The sequence below is a fragment of the Chelonia mydas genome, chromosome 3, assembly GCF_015237465.2.
Source record: "Chelonia mydas isolate rCheMyd1 chromosome 3, rCheMyd1.pri.v2, whole genome shotgun sequence".
Taxonomy (NCBI): domain Eukaryota; kingdom Metazoa; phylum Chordata; order Testudines; family Cheloniidae; genus Chelonia; species Chelonia mydas.
In genome coordinates this window covers 131,045,353-131,069,715 of record NC_057851.1, presented here as the reverse complement: position 1 = coordinate 131,069,715, position 24,363 = coordinate 131,045,353, and the positions used below count along the sequence as shown (strand labels likewise).

The 24,363-nt window shown below is 40.2% G+C and overlaps 1 protein-coding gene across 1 annotated transcript in view; it reads right to left on the bottom strand.

Annotated features, from left to right (window-relative positions):
* Positions 1 to 24,363, bottom strand: part of ACTN2 (actinin alpha 2) — an 88,543-nt gene that overhangs the window by 32,550 nt on the left and 31,630 nt on the right. Inside the window, exons 3-10 of the mRNA XM_007069004.4 lie at positions 22,862 to 22,981; positions 15,215 to 15,301; positions 14,151 to 14,238; positions 12,813 to 12,891; positions 8,031 to 8,112; positions 3,384 to 3,469; positions 2,348 to 2,440; positions 703 to 933 (exon numbers count right to left, since the gene is read on the bottom strand). Coding sequence (XP_007069066.1) covers positions 703 to 933; positions 2,348 to 2,440; positions 3,384 to 3,469; positions 8,031 to 8,112; positions 12,813 to 12,891; positions 14,151 to 14,238; positions 15,215 to 15,301; positions 22,862 to 22,981 — 866 coding nt within the window. The remainder of the gene's footprint in view (positions 1 to 702; positions 934 to 2,347; positions 2,441 to 3,383; positions 3,470 to 8,030; positions 8,113 to 12,812; positions 12,892 to 14,150; positions 14,239 to 15,214; positions 15,302 to 22,861; positions 22,982 to 24,363) is intronic.

Here is a 24,363-nt window from a genome sequence, read left to right as displayed (position 1 = left end):
CCAGGACTGCCAGTCTCTATGATATTTTGTGAGCCAGATAGATTTTTCAGCTAACAGTACTGCCTGTTTATAAAACCTGAACAGCTTAAACACAAGATTACAGCCCAGTAGAGACATTTGTTGGCTATATTCAACACCTAAAACACTCAAAGCTCACGACTCCAAAACTCTTATCAAGAGCTGAGAGTTAATTTGGAGGAACTATTGTTTGTCTTCACAGATTATAAGGCTCCGTTCAATTAAAAGCAATCTACTGCAAACTGAGGCTGAAAAGGGTACTGAAACTGTGCCAGGGCCAATCCTGGGCCAAATTCCGAGGTCCTGCATTGAAGAAAACTCCAAATGAAATCAATGGTAGCTTTGCTTCAAACAGAATCACACAATTTAGCTCCTTCAACAAAGCAGTACTGATCATGTTCCAAAAGGGGGATTTGTCTCTCACTCTCATGGCGGGAGAAGAATGACTGAAGTGGAGGCAGCCTTAAAAAGAGGCAGGGCCCCGGGTAGGGAGAAATGGTCCTAAAATGAAGTACTGAATAAAATAAGTCTTGTTGATTTAGCACTGCTGGTACTTGAGAACTAGATGTTGCAAGTTGAAATGGGTGAAGATGTTTTGGAATAGTAATTGGATCCCATCTATTCACATATTACTGAGCATTTCAGGTGAAAGGAGAAAAGAGACTGGACCCGTATTTTACTCACTGAAACCATTTTCCCCTCTGATGGCATGAAAGCTGGCCTATTGCTGATCCTCAGTTTTGTCTGCAAGGTATTGAAATTGATCTCCAGTTGACATTTTTCCTGGACTTTGGGAGGCTTGTGCTTGCGGCGGTAGTCTCGGAAGTCCTCTAGCTTCTTCTGCATGGCCTGCATTGTTTTCTCGGGCGTTTTGTCTTCCAGCCAAGGGATTGTGCGACGAATCCATTCTAAAAGCTATCACATACAGACACAAACAATTAAAACTCAAAGCAATGGAAAATGGAACCAAAAAAAAGAAACGATAATCCTGAATGTACAGACTCCAGTGTCTTTTCTTTAACAAGAGTGTCATTGCCAAAGTCAATGACTTAGTGACAACTAAGCACAAGATTTTCAAAAATGACTAGTAATTTTGGGTACCTCAATTTATGCCTAATTTGAGACATCCTAAAGGGCCCTGATTTTCTGAAGGTGTTGAGCACTTGGCTTTTTGAAAATCGGGTCCCTTCAAGGTATCTCAAGATGAGTACCCAAAACCTGAGTTATCCCAAATCCCCAGCTACTTTTAAAAATCCAGGCCAATGGGGGCTGCAGGAAGCAGCGTGGGCGGAGGGACGTGCTGGCCGCCCTTCCTGCAGCCCCCATTGGCTTGGAGCGACGAACCACAGCCAGTGGGAGCCGCGATCGGCCGAACCTGCAGACGCGGCAGGTAAACAAACCGGTCTGGCGCGCCAGGGGCTTTCCCTGAACAAGCGTCAGACCAGCTTTGAGAACTACTGGTTTATATGATAAAGTTCATGTTCCAAATTCAGGGCACAGTTTTAATCTGTTTCTCTTTCTAGGTAGGTAATTTCACTGCAGATTCTGAGAGCCTCACAATATTATTGAATTTATCCAGCAAAGGATCATTATCCCCCTTTTCCAAATGGGGAACTAAGGGACTTGCCTCAGATCACACACAAAGCATGTGGCAGAGTTGAAAACGCTGTTCTCCTGAGTCTCAGCCCTTCCACAGATGCAGGGATGCATTATGATACACCTTGAAAAATACCTTTCTCTGGCCTACCTGTGAAATATCTCATACCTTATACCCTCATATTTCAGTTTGAAATAAAATCCTTATGGACCACTTTATACTTAAACATCTTATTTTTATCACTTACAGATATGTTTGTATTTATCTATCATGTTACAATTTTTGGCTGAGGGGAAAGAAGCTTTTTTTAAACTAGAATTATGGAAAACAGTAAGTGAATTTAAGATTCCTTATTTGTGCAAGCAGTTATAATATATAAACCCTCAAAGATCTCTCTCTCCGGTACTTAGATGGCCTCCATTACTGCAATATCTGAGTGCCTCACAATTCCTACTATGTCTATCCTCACAACACCCCTGTGCTATTATCCTCAATTTCCAGATGAGGAACTGAGGCTGAGAGAGTCTATGTGACTTGTTCGATGTCACTCAGGAAGCCTGTAATGGAGCAGGGAATTGAGCCTGGCTCCTCCAAGTTCTAAGCGAATGCTCCAAACACTGAACCATCCTTCCCCTCTGATAAAGATGACTGTCAGCTGTATGTGACTAATTTTGCTCTGTTTTCATTGTAAATAATGCACTGAATTTATCATCATCACTTGCTAGCCTTTACCTCACTTGCTAGCCTTTCATAGTCTTCCATCAACTTTTCATTTTCTTGATTCACAGCAAGCACTTTACATATCCTGTTAGCTGCAGTCTCAGCCTGTAAAATACAGAAAACAAACAGGACATAGCTGTCATCATGTTCACAAGCACATACAAACTTTAAGTAAGCTGAATGTGACTGCTGAAAATAAAAATTGCTCTTATCACTGTTAGTTAGTGCTCATGACTCATATGTAAGTTCGCCCTTCTCAGAGTTATTGGGACAAATTCTGCAGTGAGTCTCCCTGTAAAACTCTACTAACTTCAGTGTGCTGCATAGCATATAAATCAACACAGAATTCATTCTGTTAAATGTTAAAGCCTTATTATATAGGAGGTAGTTTCACATTAACGTTAGGGTCATTTAATAAATCTTTACTTTGAAAGTGACTTAGACTATTGTTCAGGTTATGGTATTAGGTTAAAAAAATCATACTAGAAATCTATTAGGTTTGTTAGGAACATGCAAAAGAAGACCCAAGCAAATTAAGAGCCCAGTTCACACAGTTTCTACAAGTCATTTGCATTTATAACCGCCAGAATGTACACAACTGGTCAAAGTCTGCTCTTCTATGCAAGTGTAAATCTGGGGTAATTCTAATCGGGTCAATTGAATGTTGCATATTTTTTCTGATTGTGCACCTGAGAGCTGCTCCTGCAAGGAAAGTTGTGCATCTACTCAGCCTGAGGTCCATATGCAAAACAAGGTCTCTTTAAACTTACTTTTCCTGAAAATAGCCTTTTATAACCACTAAGGACCCTCAAAATAGAGACGTCAATGGTAATGCCTTTTGGAACCAAAAAAAAAAAAATCCAATTTGCTACAGGGCTTTTAACTGAATCAGGATCAGAAGTTAGTTAAAAAAAGCATTCACATTCAAATAATACCTGGGAACGTTGATTAAAACCACAAAGATCTATATTCAGGTGAAAAAATCTCATGGAAATGTGAAACAACCAACCAAAAAGCACAGCAACTCAAAGGGACCATTGATTAATACCTGCTCTGCTCCAGCAAAAGCATGGTAGAAGCAGGAAACATAAGTCATGATAGCTCTTTCATCAGGTTTGGGAGTGTTCACAATATCTACAGAAGGAAGCAGGGGAAGGAAAGGAAAGAACAAAAAAACAAAAAAAAATAGAGGAGTAGAAAACAGGCTGAACAAAGAGAAACACAAAATGGTTGTTACCCTGCCTTGATTTCTGTATGCTAAGCAGGTGCTGGCCCACAGCTCTGTACTCTGGAGACAAAGCTGGAATAAACTGTGTGTGAGATTTATTGGTGCTGACAGAAAAAAAAATCAATATGCTGAAACTCAGACTGAGGTCTTGCAGGACAATGAAGTGAAATTATTTTTCTTTGCAGAAGGCTGGATCTTGCACCCTTATTCATGCACTGTAACTCACAGGAATAAGCCCATTAACTTCAGTGAGACCACCTGCATGCATAAGGATTACTCACAATAGTAAAGGCTGCAGGATTGGGCTCAAATTTAACAATTTAAAATCTGTCATCTAGTATAGACGCGATAAATCGACCGCTGAGCGCTCTCCTGTCAACTCTGGTACTCCACCAGAACGGGGAGTGCAAGTGGAGTCGATGGGAGAGCGTCAGCTGTCGACTTACCATAGTGAAGACACTGCAGTAAGTAGATCTAAGTATGTCGACTTCAGCTACGCTATTCAGGTAGCTGAAGTTGCGTATCTTAAATCGACCCCCACGCAGTAGTGTAGACAAGCCCTTAGATATGTAAAAGACAGGCTACATAACTCACGGAATTTTAGCTGTTTTAACCTGGGAAGGACCTCTCTACAGAAGAGTAGCTCAAGCTTGCAAAAGTATCTGTTAGCTATTTAATACTATATATCAGTATCCCTAGAGTGAGCATTTTCCTATTAGTGACACTTGAACTGTGTCCAATTCTGAGTTTCTCTTTACAGTAGAACCTCAGGGTTACGAACACCTTGGGAATGGAGGATGTTCGTAACTCTGAAATAGTCATAACTCTGAACAAATCATTATGGTGGTTCTTTCAAAAGTTTACAACTGAACAGTGACTTAATACAGCTTTGAAACTTTACTATGCAGAAGAAAAATTCTGCTTTTAACCATCTTAATTGGAATGAAACAAACACAGAAATAGTTTCCTTACCTCGTCAAATCTTTTTTTTTTCAAATTTCCCTTTATTTTTTAGTAGTTTACATTTAACACAGTACTGTACAATATTTGATTTTTGATTTTTTTGTTTCTCCTGTCTGATTGCATACTTCCAGTTCCAAATGAGGTGTGTGATTGACCGGTCAGTTTGTAACTCTGGTGTTTGTAACTCAACTGTTTGAAGTGGGCCACCTTGTTTACATTGGCCTCATTTGCACTACAAAACTGATTCCACCCCTTCTTGTCAACTGTTGAGAATAGCCCACTTCCACTTTAATTGAATTGGCTCATTAGCACTGACCCCCCACTTGGTAAGGCAACTCCCATCTTTTCATATGCTGTGTATTTATACCTCCCTACTGTATGTTCCACTCCATGCATCTGATGAAGTGGATTTTAGCCCATGAAAGCTTATGCCCAAATAAATTTGTTAGTCTCTAAGGTGCCACAAGGCCTCCTCGTTGTTTTTGCTGATACAGACTAACGCGGCTACTCTGAAATCTAAGATTCTACAGTATTTATTTTTTGCCTATATTTGCTGAGATACAATTCCAGATTTCTACCTAGATGTCTGTATATGATATTTGTGTCTGCATCACATATAATAAATGTCTTATGCTGCTGTGCATGTGTACATACATTAAAATGCTAACACTTAAAAAAATCCTGAAAACAAAACTGGGGTATATTTTCTGAGATTCTGCTATATTTTTTACATTTACAGCATGAATAATATCCAGGGTCTCTGGCATGGTGGTGGAGATAATATGACTGCTGTTGGGATCTCTTTTTTCCATGTGCGTTTGTTATTTTCATCTTGCTCTTTAAATGTTGATTCAAGTCAATGCACAGAGGTTTCAAATAGAGGGAAGTATGTCTGCTATCCAGGTCAGTAACCAACTGTTGAGATCCTACTTGCTATTACTAGTAAAGATACAGAATAGTGAGACAGAAAAATATGTTTCTGGAGAACAAACAAATGGCTAAACTTCTATTGACTATACAGAGACAGGAGTGCAGAGAGAAAATTAGGAAATGAGGTCTTGCCCAACTCTAGGATGCTCCTCTAGTAACTAGCGGGGGGAAAGATAAGAAGAGAAAAACTGCTAAAAAAAACCCCACAGAAGGTGAAGGGTGAGATCTGATCCATCTTTTACAACCTCACCTTCTGAGCACCCGCAAATGCATGGTAGTAACAGGAAACATAAGTCATAATGGCTCTTTCATCAGGGCTGGCAGTTTTTACTACATCTGTGTAGAAAGAAGAAGGTTAACTGCTCAGATAGTCTAATGGCAAAATACTTCCATCTGATGATGATTCCACCTCACATGCTGCAAGGATTTAAAAAAAATAAACACAAACCAAGGTCATTCCGCTTGCTTTCATCCACTCATATCAATGCTGATCAGACTTTAGGAATCAATAAATGAAGGAATTATCAATTGCTCAATTGAAATGTTAAAAATATCCGAATATCTAGGATGTACAGAAATAGCATTGCCACATTGCACTGTTTTGTACAAGACCCAATTTTCAAGAGCTATTGGGGAAGGCTGGCAGATGCAGACCTCCTGGGATCAATTCTGCTTTCATTTACACTTACATAAATCCAGAGTAACTTCATTTAAGTCACTAGACTTACTCCAGAGTTAACCATGTGTGAATGTAAGTAGAGTTTGGCCTAGTAACTTAGTTATGGATGTAGAAGTGCATGTGAAGCACGTTAAAACAGTGTCTCTATATTCTGCCTGCCCTGCTCTACGTTCTCACATATCAGAGTATTGATCTGTATCCGAAACCTGCAAAACAGGCATACATGTGCTACTGTGATCCAGAATAAATCTAGCACTCAGAAAAGCTTCGATTTTTAACAGTTTTGCAGTCTTTGAGCCAGATTCTATTTTCAGTTAACCCCAACATAAATCACAACAGAGTTCAGCCCCTTATTTTGGAAGGCTGATGGGTTTTGCATCATTATGGGAGGAAATAACTAAAATGACAGGATATGACTGAAGTTTGGGCACATTGACAATGATGGTCCCTTTAACACTCTGCAACAGATAAAGACAGAAAGTGACCAAGCACTTCATATTGATTATCAGTGAAGAGGCTTTTTGAATGGCATTAGCACCAATGCAAAAATGCCCATTTCACACGCAGCCGGAATAGGGTTGGGGAGATGACCAGGGAAAGCAGATAAAATTTCTAAAGTTAGCTGTGGGATTTTATACCATAAGAACCAATATATTTAATAATTCAGCATCAGTTTCTTTTATTTTACAGGGGTTAAGAACGAACTTTTGAAAAGGATACATTAAAAGAATCTGAAAATTGAAATAAAAGCTGACAGCACATATTTGGATGATTTCACATATTAATGATGACTCTAATAAAGCGTCTTTTTTCTTTTAAGGTGTAAAACGGCAGGATATGGAATACAATATTTAAGGAAGCTGACTAAAAAGGAAAATGGTAATGGACGTTCATATCTATGAATAAGGAGATGGTAGATGTGTTAAATAATTACCTTGCATCTTAGTTTACAGTAAGAAGGACAAGGTGTTGCTTAAAACAGGACTCAGATTTCCAGGAACAAAGAGAGAATGAATTTTGAAGCATGAAATCAATGCTAGAAACTACTGAGTTATTTGCGTGGGGTTTTCAAAAGCACCCAGTACTAACTCTACTGCCATTTATTTCAATGGGAGCAGGCAGGCTAAGACTGAGTGCTTGGGAACATTCTACCCTTTGAGACCAGTCAACTGGCAAGAGACCAGATCAGAATTAATATATTTAGAGTAGCAAATGTTCATATTTTGTCTCCATGGATGCCCAAACTACAGAATATTAGTTAGTTCCAAGAGGTACTTTAACATCATATTATTTATAGAAAGACTCTGGAGTCTTTTTCAAGGGTTCAAATATGGGACAACTCATTAAAACTGATCATTTGGAAAAAATACAAATACAGGTTTTTTTGTTGTTGTTTTTTTAAACAGTAATTCCTCAACTTCAGCTTCCAGCATGGGTGGCACATGTTACTAGCTGTATATTTGGGAAGGACTATATTAGCTATAGGTCTCTTTTTAAAGTCTTGATTTTAGCAGTATACAATGTTCATGTGTTTTTAAACTGTTAACATCTGTGCACCATCTTGTCTTACAGGTAGATTTTAAGCTCTTTGGGGCAGAGACTGTCTTTTTGTTCTGTTTATATAGCTCCTACCACAATGGGGTCCTGATCTATGATTGGGACCCTCAGTGCTACTGCAATACAAATAATAAATAATATTTAACTAAACAAAAAAGTGTGAAATTCTCCAGCACACAAGAAATAAAAAAGGAGGAATAATTTGAAAAGGAACCATAATAAAGAGGCATCATTGTGATGATTCATGTATAAGCATTCTTGAAAAAAATGTATGTACAAGGTGACAGATTTTACTGCCTACTTCTTATTCAAGGTACATAATAAATTTTAGCTCCCACCTTCTGCATCCAGCATTTTTGGAATATCCAGATGTTTTTCTGCAATTTCCATTGCCAGATTAATATTTCTTAGAGGATCATCCTGCATGAAAGCAAAAATGACAACCAGTTAAACACCAGACATTTTTCTCATAGCAAGAAGAAATATACACAGTATGTATATTGAAGATTATTCCGCCTGATCCAAGATATAGACTGGAAATGAGTCATAATTAGTGTTTTCCAAAAAGCTGAGCTCATAGATATAGAGCAGCAGTTCTCAAACTGTGGGTCGGGACCCCAAAGTGGGTCAGGACCCCATTTTAATGGGGATGCCAGGGCTGGCTTACACTTGCTGGGGCCTGGGGCTGAAGCCCGAATCCTACTGCCCAGGGCCAAAGCGTTGGGACTCAGGTTATAGGCCCCCTGCCTTGGGCTGAAGCCCTGGGTCTATGGCTTTCCCACCCCTGATCCCCTGCCCAGGGCGGTGGGACTCGGGCTTTGCCCCCACCCACCGGGGGTGGTGGGACACAGGCAGGTTCAGGCTTTGGTCCCCCCTCCTGGGGTCATATAGTAATTTTTCTTGTCAGAAGGGGGTCACAATGCAATGAAGTTTGAGAACCCCTGATATAGAGTGAGTGAGTGAGTCTGTGCGTGTCTACACACGCACGTGTATATATATAATGTGTTTCTATCTTTTCAAGAGAAAACATTAATAAGCTATAAGATACGATTAGGTATCCATTGTTAATTTGTTCTGCGGGGACACAAACATTATGTATTCAATATACACATATACTATGATGAAAATCCAACATATATATATGCAGAATAGCACAGAGATGTGAATTCTAGCAAGCTCATAAGCTGACTACTGGTCAAGCTCACATATAATGATGAACAAGCACAGAAAAACAAGAACAACTAGTCTCAGAAATGCACAGAGAAGCCGCTTCAGACATAGGAACCTACTGAAATCTAAGCTACTGTTCAGAATGAGTAACACCTTTAGATCTTGGTTTGGATGTGACTTGTTTTTATTGTGCATGTACATATAACATGGCTTTTAGAGGTGCTGAGAACCTACAGCTCCGATGGATCAAGCCAATGGTTTCCTTTTTGTTTTTTGAAGAAAAAGGAAGGGGAACAATAAGTGAACCCCAAATCAGAAGTATATGTTCAATGTCTCAAATTATAGGGGATGATTACTGTTGGGCTTAGTGTCTCAAATTAGGCAGGGGAATATGCTCCTTAGGCTGCCTTGATATCTCATATTGGAGTCTTAGGGTATGTCTACACTGCAAAGAAAAACTGGTCGCACCAAGTCTCAGAACCTGGATCAACTGACTCGGGTTAATGGGGCTCGGACTGCGGGGCTAAAAATAGCAGTCTAGATGTGCCCACGTGGGCTGGAGCATGGGCTCTGAGACCCTCCCCCTCACCAGGTTTCAGAGCCCTGGCTCCAGCCCAAGCAAGAATGTCTATTTTTAGCCCTGCTGCCTAAGCCCTGTGAGACCAAGTCAATTGACCCAGCCTCTGTGACTCAGTGCTGCAGGTTTTACTTTGGAGACATACCCTCAGTGTTTCACATTAGGGTGAAAACACTCTTTGTGAGAGGTCTTGGTTTCTGAAAATGCCACTACTGGTGGAAGACCTTGTTTTTAGAAGAGACACAGGTTCTCCCAGTAGATAGATCTGTTCCTTGCAGGCAGCATCCGGGTCTTGCGCTGGGATAGAACTGCTATCCTAGGGAGGGGTCCTGATGTCTCAAGTGGGCTTTTTTTTTTTTTTGGTTACATCAGTGAAAATAGTGAGGTTTAACTCACAGTGATTATTCCAAGTTTCATAGACCTCTGTACTTCACACATCTTCTGAGTATGAAGTATTTAATTTTCTGCATATTATGCATGTGTTTCCAAAACGTAAGTAGTGTTCCCAGTGATACCTCTTTCGAGCAAATATATATCATACTCATCACTCAATTTGAAAAATTATATGTTATGAAGGCTTTTGCCTGGCCTAAAGATTTTGGCTCATTTGTGTATTATACACAATAGCTGCATTTTCTAACTTTACTATCAAGTGTATTTCATATAGTAGGTTATATCAGCTGCATCATTTCAATTAAAAGGCATTTAAAATTTGGCCAATATTTAAAATCTATGGAACTTTATTTGTGGATATATATATTTATGTACATGCAAAACCATGTATATACAACATGGGTTAATGGCATGTACAAAAACTATGTTACAGATATGAAATACGTATAAAAACTAGACTAAATCTAAGTGAAACCTATTGACTAATTTGAGATACTTTTCTTATAGATGAGTGATAGACACCCCCCACTGGTATGTTCGTTGTATAATCAATGATTGATTAAAACTCTGAAGATTTGGGAGAAGATTTGTTTAAAATTATAGTGAAGCCTGAGATGCTGGGAGATATCCATTACCCATACCATAAAATAAAGCTACAAACCACAGTAGTTAAAAATCTCTGTTGCGGCTACAGAAATACCTCATCTAACTTGTCATAGTCAAGAAGATCAGGCCTGTGTCTATGGATAAGGGCACTGAGAGCAAGGCCATCCTTCCAGCTACAAGAAGTCCACACAAGATGCATAGATGAGAAAAGAAAAGAAGGCATGCAGGAGAAACAGATATCATACCAAAAGAAAAAACACCAAGACAGTTGTTAAGACACCCAAAACAAGTAGCCAGTCAAACACAGCCAGGACAGGAAACAAGCCCAATGTTAGGATCTTTCTGCACATGATTGACACGGCAGTCTCATCAAGGCACATTTGAGTTCTGTTCTATCTTCCCACCGCACACACAAAAATAAAATGGTTTTACTATGGAAGTTTTGTACACTGTGGTCAAGGTTTCAGCAGGCCTTCCAGAAAGTTAGCATCTGTTACGCATAAGTACCTTTAAATGCACAAACAGGTTGTCTGTTTACCTAGTAGGTATGTTTGTGCAGAAAATGGTGTGTGCGTAAACCCGGAGACCATGCTGGTGCTGGCTGGCAATTTTGACATTTTGGTTTAGATTTGTAATTGGGATAGAATTGTTTTAGGAGCAGTGTAAAGAACAAATAGGGGGGCAGACTGCTGCTGAAAATCATTAACCAAAAGTAAGATGAAATGCTAAATCCTGCTCCTCTTACTCACCTAAGTAAGAAGAGTAGGACTGAGCTCAAAATTAATACTTTCCAAATGCCTTAGTGTTCAGATTAATACTTTATGAGTTTAAGTTAGCATTATAAATCGATTGACTATTTATTATTATGTGCCTCACAGGCCCCAGCATAACTTTTTAATACTTATAAAACAGAACCAGCTTTATAAATCATTTCATTTTAGTTCTTTTTTTCTTCAAAGCTTTCCCATAACAGTCAATTCCTTTGTAGAATCTATTTATTATGGGGAGCAGGGAATGAAGAATCCAATCTATGACTTAACAGACTCTTTCACAAATGAGAAGTGTTTGGTAGCATCTAGCAAGTTAAGACAATGATGGTGTATGTTTACATTCCAATAAAGAACCCACTACACCAAGTCTCAGAGCCTGGATGAATTGACTTGGGCTCTCAGGGCTCAGGTTGCGGGGCTAACACTGCAATTTTTAGCCCTGCAGTCCAAACCAGCTGATCCGGGCCAGCCGCAAACATGTCATGGATCTTTTGGAGCACTGCACACATGCCCATGAAGTCTTCTCCCTGGCTGCTCTGAAGGAGACTTTTAGCTGTATTCTCATTTTAGAGCACAGGAAATTAACTGTAAATCCCCAAAACTGGGATGAAACAACTCTATTCCTCTTTCTTTTCTAGCACTGTTCATCTGTTACAATCTGGCAAATCTGAGGCATGTGCTTGCCCCTCATCCTCACACCCCCTAAAATAGTTATTCATGACCCCGATAGATGAGATTTTTAATGTTTTTTCTTTTGAAGACTTTCTAAACTAGTAAAGCCACCAATTTCAACAGCAACACAGTCAGGCCCCATTTGCGCCCTCTGTTCTGCTACGATCAGACCCATTGTGAGAATAACGTACTCCCCTTGTTCTGTAACCTAGTGACGTTAGGCCACCATTAGGTTTATGCTTGTAGGGGACATTGGTGGAATTCTGTTAAAAACAAAGTAACAAGAAATTAATATTTTCTTTGTGAACTTTAATTTGTAAGTCTTGTTACTTCCTGCTAGAGGTAATTTATTACCCAGACCCAAGGGCAGAGCAAATTAGCTTTGCAGGACCTCCTGTGGCATGGGGCACCTGGCAATTGCCCTGCTTGCTACCCCCCTAACGCTGGCCCTGGCTTTTATATGCAGGAAAACAGGTGTTGTGGCACAGGTGGGCCGCGGAATTTTTCTAGCATGTTGGGGGGAGGCTCAGAAAGAAAAAGGTTGAGAACCCCTGCGCTACTGCTTTGCACTTACATTTACACCAATGCAAAGTGGGTGTAAACACCACCACCAGCATGAGGGGGGAATTCGGTTCTATTAGAATTTCACACCCACTTTGCACTGGTATAAATGAGTCCCCAAGATGCAAAGCAGTGGAGAATCAGGCCAAGCGTATGTAATGTTAGCTGCTGAAGTGGGGCAGGGGGAGGTGGAAGGGGGGAGGAAAAGGAGGGAGTGTCCTTCTTCCTCAGAATCAGTTTTGTCAGGAGCCTGGCAAACCAGTCAGAGTTAGTAAGCACTTCTCAGCTCATCCTTAAGGAAACATGCTAAGCAAATAGGAAGTGAACCAGATCACTGCAGATCAGCATGCTGTGGCACCCAGACTGATGACCTTATTTAGCTTGGAGTAGTCAATAAGATCAGGTCGGTGTCTGTGGATAAGTGCACAGAGTGCAAGGCCGTCTTTCCAGCTTTACAACAAACAATAGAAAATAAAATGGAAAAATAAGTTAATACAATCATTACATTGGACAGTTTGACCCTCACTTAATGTTTTGCTATATGCATGAAGGCCCATGTTGCATCCAGATAACTAAATCTCATGGGTCCACCCTCACCGTGTGGTTCTGTTAGAAGAGTGAGTACTCACTCTTCTATAATCCATATATTCCTGATCGCCCTACAGGGGTCTTTACACAGTGTATGTTATGTAAAATGCGTCCTGAGTAGAAACTGGTTAGCTTCTGTGATGCTCCAGGACACAAAAGGATACAGGTTCTGCTTTCAATGCATGTGCATAACCCTCCAATATATTTATGGTCACACGCATATCAAGGGCCAAATGAACCCCTGAAGATTCGGCTAACAGAACATGCTTGTCCAAGAGTCTTTTTCAATGTCACTTATATCATGCAACTATAACACCACAACTGGGCTTTTCTCAACGGAACATATAGTAGCAGCAGAAAAAAAAGCTTAATTTATTTAAACACTTTCTATGTATTATGGGTCTCATTCTGAATGTTGCTGAGCACCTGCACTTCCCCCTGTCCTCAGTGGAAGTTTCAGATGCTCAGTACTTCTCAGGATCAGACCTTATAACAATGATCCTGGAGACAATAATGGAGCCATCACTTACATCCATTTAGGGATCATGTCAAAACTAATTTACAGACATAGGCCCTGATCCTACAAGATACTCCATTCTGGTGGACCAATTGGACTCTGCATGGGCACAAGGATCAACTTGTGTACAGCAATTTGTAGGATTGGATACTACACAAGACGTTTGTAATACTAAAAGCTTTTAGAGGTTCCGTTAGCCTGACTTCAAAATGTACAAGCAAAGACAATTCCCAGATAAAGATTCAATACAAGTGTTACACATAAAAACTTCTGTCATCCAAAAAGTTAAATTCAATCAATATAAGCATCTATTATTTTAAGAGAACATTTTCCCTAACCAAAGATACATGCAATAATAAAATAGTCTGGAACATACTCTGTAAACCAAGAACTGAAGATAGCATAATCTATACTTTGAATATAAACTTGAACTTACGCCAGGGTTCTGCCGGTAAAAACTTTTTTCCCCATACATTGAATGAGCCAGTATATACCAGTTTAAACATTAAGGGCCAAATAATGCTCTTAGTTACATGTACACAACTGGGAGCAGAATCTGATGCAAAACACTTGTATTTTATCCCTTGAAATAACGTGATCTTACCTAAGATGGAAGTTCTGAATGTTCACATTTCTGTAAGGAGCAGTTTTCCTTTGACACCACAGCAGCAGACCTTCTTTGGCTGAAGTCTCTGTAAAGGACATCAGAGAGAAAAAGAAAGAATGAAAAGGAGCTCAGGTAGACTACTCCCTATTATTTTAAATAACATTCACAAGCTGGAACTTGTTACCATCTGCTTGGGGGGAGGAGGACTGTGCAATAGATGTTGATGGTCTCAGTTCATTTCCCCGGGGTTAGCTGTCAACGTCACAAAATTACCACCACCACCACAACTGGCCCCCTTGTTGGCAGTCTCAACACATAAATCAAGGACTAAATAGACCCTGGAGACTGATCTTCATCTCAACACTAGAGGTGGTTCCTCCAGGTCTATCATGACACTCCCGGCAGGGCAGTGTGGGAAGCTTGCACTACCACTGCTTATACATTACATCCTTTCTGTGGAAACTAGAGATTAGTTTCTAGAATTGTCAGTGACACTTTTCACAATTTAAAACTGATTTAAGTAGAGAGGCATTTGACCAACAATACAGTACAGCCAACACGTGAAAATGTCCTTCATACAAACTGCAAGACACCTTCCAGAGTTGAATACAATTACCTAGGGACAGTAAAACAAAACAAAAAAACACTAAAGCAGTAGAAGAAATTAAGAGGTACAGAGAAGGAAAAAAACATATGTACTCAGATCAGATTTGCAAAGAGGTGGAGAAGTGGACAGATACAGGATGCTTGCTCCAGAAAGCAGGAAGTTCAGAGAGATGGCGAAAGCGTACAGTGAAGAGGCAAAGATTAAGCTATGGCTTGATGTGTGGAAACAGCAGAATTCGACCTAACACTGTAATGTAGACCAGGCCTGGGTTGCATATGGAAGCTAGCAGATCAGCAAGCTCAGGCAGACAAACAATCTTATAAATCGGATGTTGCACCACTACACAGTGATCCAGCGATCTGACAAAAATAGATTTTTTACTTAATTTTAACGTCAACTCAAATTGACGTGCTTTGCCCTAACTATTTTAAGATAGCCAGGGGTATATTCTTACCTTCTACTGAAATGTCCTGAATAGCAAAGCGAAGGATGATGGTCCATATCATACCCAGGGTCATTTTCACATTGCCGTCAACAATTTCTAGGGTAAAAAAGGGAAACCAGAATTCACAAAGTACAGTTTGCAATGTGTCTTCTTACTTTCATCCTGCACATCTGTTATACTGCAAGTTTCGTAATTCTTAACCTACACAGAATTTCTTCTAGTTGGATTTTCAACAAGCTCATGGTTCTGCTCAGGCTAATTAGGCTTGAAAATTACTTACAGCTGAGGTCACCACTTCCATACTAAAGTGCTTTGTTCAATTGATTCTGATTTTCTCAAATTTTCACCATTCAGACTGACTTTTCTCTGTTTAGTCTCTACCTAAGGAAAAAATATTTCTCTGAAGGCTTGTCTACTCTTAAAAATTAATCTGGAATAAATTAGTGTGTGAATTTAAAGAGGATTAACTGTTCCCGAGTAACTCCATGTGTTCACACTCTTAGGCCATGTTCTACACTTACCCATAGATCGGCGCGGCTGCAAGGGTGTCGATTTAGCAGGTCTAGTGAAGACCCGCTAAATTGATGGCAGAGCGCTCTGTAGTCAACTCCAGTACTCCACCAGAAAGAGAAGAGTAAGGTAAGTTGACGGGAGAGCGTCTTCCATCAACGCAGCACGGTGTAGACACTGCAGTAAGTTGACCTAAGCTACATCGACTCCAGTTACATTATTCACGTAACTGGAGTAGCATAACTTGGGTCAACTTACTGCAGTAGTGTAGACAAGACCTTATTCTGCACTCTTACTCCAGAATAAGAGCATCCACGCACGGAGTTAATCAGGAATAGCTATTGCAGAATAGCTATCGAGGTAGATAAGCACTAAAGTTTGAGCAAAATCAGTCTTGCTGTTTTCAAATACAAAGCAAGTGAACAAACAATTTTTTGCAATTTTTTAACAGCTCTCATGCATTAGTGGTGTACAAACTTGCAATCTGACTTAGAGAGGGGGGTAAATTTCTTTAAGTGCCTAAATGACTTAGGAGCTGAAGTTCCATTTTCAAACATGACTTTGGCATTTTGGAGCCTAAGTTCCATAGATGTTTCAGTAAGGCTTAGGCACCCTAGTGCCTAAGTCCCTTCTGGAAATGGGACTTCAACTCCTAAGCTTTAGACAGGTTTGAAAATGTTACCCATTGTCCTTAGGTAGGGTCAGATTTTCAAAACTGGTCAACAGCCAGCAGTGCCCATTGAGGACAATGAAAGCTGCTTGTTGCTGAGCACTTGAAAACTTGGCCATAGGTTACATGTGCACCTTTTGGTTGTCTGATGAAAATTCAATTTGATTTGGCCAAGTTACAAGGAATTTTTTTAAAAGTACTTTGTGTATGTACACTGATGTGTTACTAATGATAAACTTTCAGCTATCTTTTAAGTCATATTCTTCTAAATATAAACTGGCAATGCCCGCATGCACATAAGTAATTTGAATGGCATTTTTTATCCCTGTGGTTTGAAAGTGATTCAAGACACCAATTCTATTTGAGCTGACCCACAACAAAATTTGCAACCCAGTCAGGATTTTCTCCCTCTTTCCATGCAGTTTGTGGAAGTAACTCCCAAGGTAAACACCAGCACAGTGACATTGTAACAGGAGCAGCAGAAGGTCCTTAATAGTGGGGGGATCACCAGCGCCCGAACCAAGGCCCCAGCCTTGTGCCGTCCCTTCTCCTGGAGGCCCCGCCCTCCACGCACTCCTCTCCAACCCCTCCCCCGCGTCCCTCGCCCTTACGGCCAGTAAAAAGTGAAAGAGCACAGCCCTCCCACTTTTAAAAGAGGGGAGGCCGTGGGCCCCTAGATTCCCCTGTTCTGGTGCCCCTTCATTGTAACATTTATTTTTATAGTGCAATAATCAGTGTTAAAAAGATAACTGTTTTTTTATTTTTCCTCTTCACTCTTAGGGGGTTCCAACTAATTTTTCCAAGATTTACATTCCTCTTCTCAGGACTCCATGTGCCACTGCTACCATCGTTGTATAGGCCCTGGAGGATCACGGCCCTCCTGAAGTTTAACTTTCTTTATCAATCAGAGGTGATTGAATCATAACTGGTGCATATCTCAGTTGTTTTTTCCTCACATACGCATTTCCTTGCACTTTGATTGGTTGTGGATGTTGATCTACGAATCACTATACAGTCATTTCCCAAACTGTACAATATCTGGATTGCAATACTCATGGGGCATGCTGATTGTCAGCCAATTTGCATAATCGCTGCGTCCCACATCTGCAAAAGTATTTAGGCTCCTAACTTCCATTGAAACCAATGGAAGTCAGGAGTCTATAAACAATTTTGTGGATCTGGGCCTGTGTGATTATTTCATAACAGCTACACTGCAAATATACAAATCTTTCTATTCTGACTGGCTACTACAATCCCGCTGTTCCCAGGGCTCCAGACAGAACTTTCAAATTATCTGTCAGCAATAAAGTAGATGTGTCAGTTCCTCAGTCTCCTTAGCTAAAACATTGTATGGAAGAGCCAAAACATATCTGACATACATAGAAAAAATACCAAAAAGCAAAGAGAACAAAACTGCTAAACTGCCGAAAGTAATTAAAGCATACTTTGATTCATTCCTTTCTCCCTCCTCTACATGCCATCAGGGATATTATCCCCAGAATAACTCTCATATCTGTAACAAGGAGTCCAGTGGCACCTTAAAGACTAACAGATTTATTTGAGCATAAGCTTTTTTATTTATTTTATTTATTTTATTTATTTTTTATTTTATTTTATTTTATTTTTTTTTTATTTGAGCATAAGCTTCGTGGGCAAAAACCTCACATCTTCAGATGCATATCTGTGTTTTCATTGCCTGATTGCTTTGAGAGAACTGCAGCCTCTACCTTTCAATTCAGCTCAAAACTCATCATAAGCTAAACTACATCCACAATTATTCTGGGGAGAAGATGATGGAGAAGGGATAAAAATTTGGGGGGCGGGGGGGAGGTTGACTGAAGGCCCAAAATGTTTTTTTGTTGTGTTCTTATTTTACTTAGTTGTTTGTCTTTCAGCAGATTCAGCAGCCCACTTTGTTTTTTGAAATTTTTTTCTTCTCATCTAACAAACAACTCCTTGGAGGTCCTTCCTTTTAATGATCTTCTGTACTACCAGTCTCCTCAATTTCTCAGTTTATTCAGCCCAGGATACAACAAAAAGCACCCTCAATTTATTTGATTTTTTTTTCTTTAAACCCACTGTGACGCATGGCTAGAAAGGGTTAAAACATCCTGCAAAATAAATAACCCTCATAAGACATGTGGGGAGAAAATGTTTGTGTTTTTGTGTATTTACATATGTATGAGTAGGGTGGACCAGGCAGTCCCTGTCTATGCTGTATTCTGATAATTCAGAGGTGAAAAGAATATCCTATCACTGCTAAACCCAGGGTTGTGAGTTCAATCCTTGAGGGGGCCATTTAGGGATCTGGGACCAAAAAAAAAAAAAAAAGAAAGAAAGAAATTGGGGATTGGTCCTGCTTTAAGCAGGGGGTTGGACTAGATGACCTCCTGAGGTCCCTTCCGACCCTGATAGTCTGTGATTCTATGATATCTCGGTATTCATCTCACTTTGAAATGTACTGTGAATGGTGGAGGAACAAGCAAATGGCCTTATGTTAATTCGTATAGCGAAGTACCGGTGATGGACCTCTTTCAAAGTCATGCTAATTACCTTTTGAACTCCCAACTTGTCAAAAGACATGAAAATGTATAAAAGATCCTTGGGTCCTGATTCTGTCATCTCAGATTTGTGTATGCTTCATCAGGGGACGTTTGAGTTGCAAGACTGAGGTCCCAGTTATGCTGGTATGCCCTGAATATGACATTTGGACATTGGACTATAACCTATGAACTATTTCTGAAAGAACTCTTTGCAACTACAAAGCTCACCATCTATGCTATGAACCTGCACCTCAGTGAATTGAACTCATGTCTGTAAGTATATTGACCTTTTAACCATACTCTCTCTTTTGTTTTTTAACAAAGTTTAGTTTAGTTAATAAGAATTGGCTGTAGCGTGTATTTGGGTAAGGTCTGAAACTTTCATTAACCTGGGAGGTAATCTGTCCAATCCTTTGGGATTGGTAGAACCTTTTCTTTTATATGATGAAATACGATTTACAGAAATTTTCATCATATTTGACATGGGTACCTGGATGGAGGCTGGAGGCTGGATCACTTTAAGGGAACTGTATTGTTTGGACTTCTGAGTAACCAGTAAGGTAATAAAGAAGCTGTTTTATGCTGGCTTGGTAAATCTAAGTATTGGAATATTCACCAGCTTTTTGGGGTTTGGCTGCCCCATTCTTTTCAGGTCACCCTAATTGAGTGACCATAGCTGGCTCCCCACAAGGACCCTGGTCACACCCACCCAAAAAAAACAAACAAACAAAAAAACTAACAAAAATCAGTGATTGGCCATTTCCTGGGCTATGAACACCACACATTTACTGAATAGAGACAACTCATAAATACATTCAATAGAATTTTGTACTAGAGCTCCACAGGACTAGTGGTTTAATCTTTATTCTGGGCCTCTGGTTTAAATCACAGTTGGTGGCACTAGGTTCACTACAGACTCTTCATTGCTCAGTGTCAGAAAATTACACATGATCCTCAACAGATGTAGAGACAGTGAATTCACATTTTGGAAATTAAAACATATCCCAAAAATGTTTATGAAAGATTAGGTGATTTACAGCCATAAGTAGCCACAGCTGAAACACCATTTGGCCTGTTTTAATTTATATGTTCCTCTTTGTGTCAAAATAAATATTATTATTTTATTAATATAATAAATAATAATGATAATGATAATACTTGGCTTTTCTTTTGTACCTTCCACCCAATAATCTAAAAAGCTTCCAAACATTAATGAATCAAGCTTTGTAACTATTATCTCCAATTTTACAGATGAGGAATCTGAAGCACAAAAGTTAAGCGACTTGCCCAACGTTACACAAGAAGTCTGCGACAAAGCTGGGAACGAAACCTAGAACTCTTGACTCCTCAGCCCGGACCTGCTTCTCATTTACATTAAGGCCCAATTAACCTTTCTGTGCTTCAGTTTTCCCATCTGTAAAACAGGGCTGATACTTCACCTCACAGGGGTATTGTAAGGATAAATTCATTCATTCATTCATGTATGTTTGAGATCTTCATGTGGAAAACAGTACATACAGGGGCCAAAATCTTTAAAAATGGGTACTTAGGAGCCTAGCTTTAAGTCCATACTTAGAGACCTCAATAAGTGACCTGATTTTCAGAAGTGTTGTGCACCCAGCAGCTCCCACAAATCAATGAGAGATCCCTGGGGGCTTCTTTAAGTGCCTAATTATGGATTTAGGAGCCTAACATTAAGCACCTAGAAAATCTTGGTCAGTATGTATAAAATATTATCAGGTACAGTAAGCAACCGTCAGCAGAGCTCTTCACCTCAGCCAGTGAATTTAAGATTCCCATGTGACAGTGAAAAGCACTACTCACCAGACCATTTGTTTAATCCATTTTAATTCTAACTTTGGCCAGTTGGTTCAGTATTTCTATAACAGCTCTGCAAACAGTCTGCCTTACGCTTGATTTCTATTTCCACATGTAAATTGGCTCTTCAATGCCCTCTGCTGTCCATAGAATATAATATTGCTCTCAGAATAGCACAAGTATAAAGTATACCGGGGGGGGGGGGGGGGGGACACTTTTTTTTTTTCTATTTCTGCTACATAGTTTGTCCGCCTTGCTCTCCTTGTTCTATTCAGCAGCTGAAGAACAGCAAAACATTAATTAAAGCAGCACTTTGATATTAGCTTTGATTTTGGGAGAGACTGCGCAAACCACAAATACCCAAAGACGAACAATTAAAATCAATATTTTAAAGATAGCTACACACACACACGTAAGCACCCAGGCAGTTCAGTCTAATCTAAGTCAGAGTAGAGTCCACCAAAAACTCAGCTTTGACACATCCGTTCTCTGGTGATGCTGGAAATCTGAACCTAGATCTGGATCTGAATTTGGCAAATGACACCTGTTTATAACGGACTAAATGAACACCCACAGCTCTGAAACACCAACCCAAACCTTAACTATACCTGTGAACAGTGGCACCAATTCAGATATTTCTTTGGTGGGGGAGGAATTCCAGTGTCCCACACACACATACACACACACACACTGGCAGGGACCCCTTTCCAGTCCCTGCTTATCTCCCTTCCCCCCTTACAGGGACCCCAGGTGTCCTTGTCTCTGACCCACATAGTGTATGAGCCAGTGCCACCATGAGTCAAGTTCTTGATGGACTCTCCGGGGCTCTGTCGTACAGGAACAGTTTCCCCATATGCCCAGTTGCAAAACCATTTGGCCCAGCTGCTCCTCCATATAAATGGAGGGGCGGCTGGGCCAAATCTAAATAATGCTCCAGCAGCAGCCATACTGATTTAGTATAGGACCATGGCTTAAAAGTGGTCAGGCCATAGCTCACCCCCCACCAGCTACATGGCCCTATGGAACTTTGAGCAAGTGCAAAAACCTTAGGGGAAATATTTGCCCCCCACGAACTTCACCTAATTGGCACTACTGCCTCTGAAGCCATGAAGGTTGTTCCCCCACTCACTCCTACCTAAATATCCTTCCTCCCTCTAATCCAGTTACCCTCCCCCTCCCACTAAGCCCCCTGAGGTGACGGGTTGGAGGCTGGAGTAAGGATAAAAACATGGGGATGGGGCAGTTAGATCAAGGGTGGGAACCATGAAACAATCTAATTTAGATAGCACAAATCACTGTAATGTCTAGATGCTGAATGGGAAGCTCCATGGGAAGCTGCATTTGGCAAATCCCATCTGCTGTGAGATCCTGCATATTTCAACCATCAGATTATGTTTCTCAAAATCCAAACAGCCAATCATGTATTTTAATGTAACTACAGTGACTATTTGGAGGAGAACAACAAAATAATCATGTCAGATCTAGTTCCACTTCATTTTGGGTTCAGTATCCAACCAGCTCCAGCCACCACTTTTTCCATTGTTCACTCTTTTAACTGCATCTAGAATGTTGAACCTTGGTCTTAAAAAGGTAGTAACCGTGTACAGTCACCGTAGTAACAATTGGGAATAGGTCTCAACTCCCAAGCAATTTCATCAAAAGAAGTCCGCTATACATTATACTCACTAAAGAGATAAACAAAGACCCAGGGCTGTATGAGGTACATTCTAGACTCCTATCTGATTTCTAAAGTTACTGGGTTTTAATAGCATGTTGGAATAAAAGAAGGCACTGAAAGAACCAAATGTTGTCCTAATCTTTAGGAAAAGGAATGGGCAGATGCCAAGAAATTATAGACCATTAAACCTAACCATGGAGAGAAGCAAATTCTAGAATCATCAAGCCCTTCCACAACCCACATCTCCCCACACCCAAAATCTTTCCAATTCTTGTCTTCCCACCTCTGCAGAGAAGCCATCAAGATGCATCAGGGGCCTTGGCCTTCCATGGCCAAGGAGGCACCAGGACAAATTTGGCCCCTGATCTCTGCTGTCTAGCTTCTTTGGGATATGTATGCCTATAGACCAAGGCCTATTGTCAAGTGTTTCCACATACCTTCTGCACCAATTGACACAAGTTTCACTCCTTTGCTGGCAATATAATCCAGGGCTTTGTTGACATTAGCAATTTTATGGAAGCGCATTTTTCCTCTGTCTGGTTTTGGTAGTCTTTCCCCTGTAGTACAACAAGTTGAATACAATTATTCTTACAGGCACCTGGCAACAGACACACCAGTGACTAGAAAACTCAGATAGAATGTATGCAGTACATTTTCTAAAAGCTAACAGTTATTCTGGAGGTATTTTTCTGAAAGAATGTCAAGTGCCTTTGAACAAACCCACAAAAAAGCAAAGAAGTGACTTACCTTGATCTTCCGGTACAGCAGTGAAACCTGAATAAAATTTGATGTTTGCCCAAACATAAGAGGTATATAAATGGATACACTTTTCATATTTTATTGTGCTGTTAGTGTCTGCTTTATAGTTGAAAGAAAGTAAAAAAGGAAGTGAACAGGCCCTTCCTCATAGCTCATCATCCTTTCCTTCCTGATTACAAGGGAAGAAAATCATATAAATCAGACAGCCATGTCATCCCTTTCTGTGTAAAATCTCCCCAAAGCCATGGCATTTGAAGAATTGCTGTTGGACAGCAGGATCCGCAGAGATGCACAAGAGGGAAGAGGAGTATCCTGGGAAAAATGCAGAATCTGAGAATCGGTGTGGTTAAATGGGAACAAATCCCAGATGTCAGGACCCTGTGGGCATCCCTGCCACCTCTGGACTTATCCCAACCTCATCCATCACTGTCAGAGCCATGCTGCCCCTGTCTGGTACCAAAGGCTGCATGACTATGTCTTCTCAAATGGTCAAGAGAGCAACTATATGTGAATAAATCCCCCCTACACAAATTCAAAGGCTTCCACAAAAAAACATGACTTAGAAATGCTCCTTCCCTTGATCCTTTCCCTTTATCATCCAATATGCCCCTCATACCCATTCCCTCTTCTCAGCTAATCACAGTCTGTTGGTGATTGCTCCCCACCTTTGAATGGCAGAGGAAACAGATGATTTAGCTGGTTTGCATAAATAAGTCAATAGGAGCTGTTCGGTCCTCAGAAGTTTTGAAGATCAGACCACTAATTATTTAAGACAGGGGTAGGCAACCTGTGGCACACGAGCTGATTTTCAGTGGCACTCTCACTGCCTGGGTCCTGGCCACCAGTCCGGCGGGCTCTGCATTTTAATTTAATTTTAAATGAAGCTTCTTAAATATTTTAAAAACTTTATTTACTTTACATAGAACAATAGTTTAGTTATATATTATAGACTTATAGAAAGAGACCTTCTAAAAACATTAAAATGTATTACTGGCATGCGAAACATTAAATTAGAGTGAATAAAATGAAGACTCGGCACACCACTTCTGAAAGATTGCCGACCCCTGATTTAAGGTGTCTAAATATGGATTTCTGAGCCTGATTTTAGGCACCAACTTTTGAAAAGCTTGCTTAATAATTAAAAAAAGAAAAGAAAAAGTTTGGAGTACTCATACTAAGG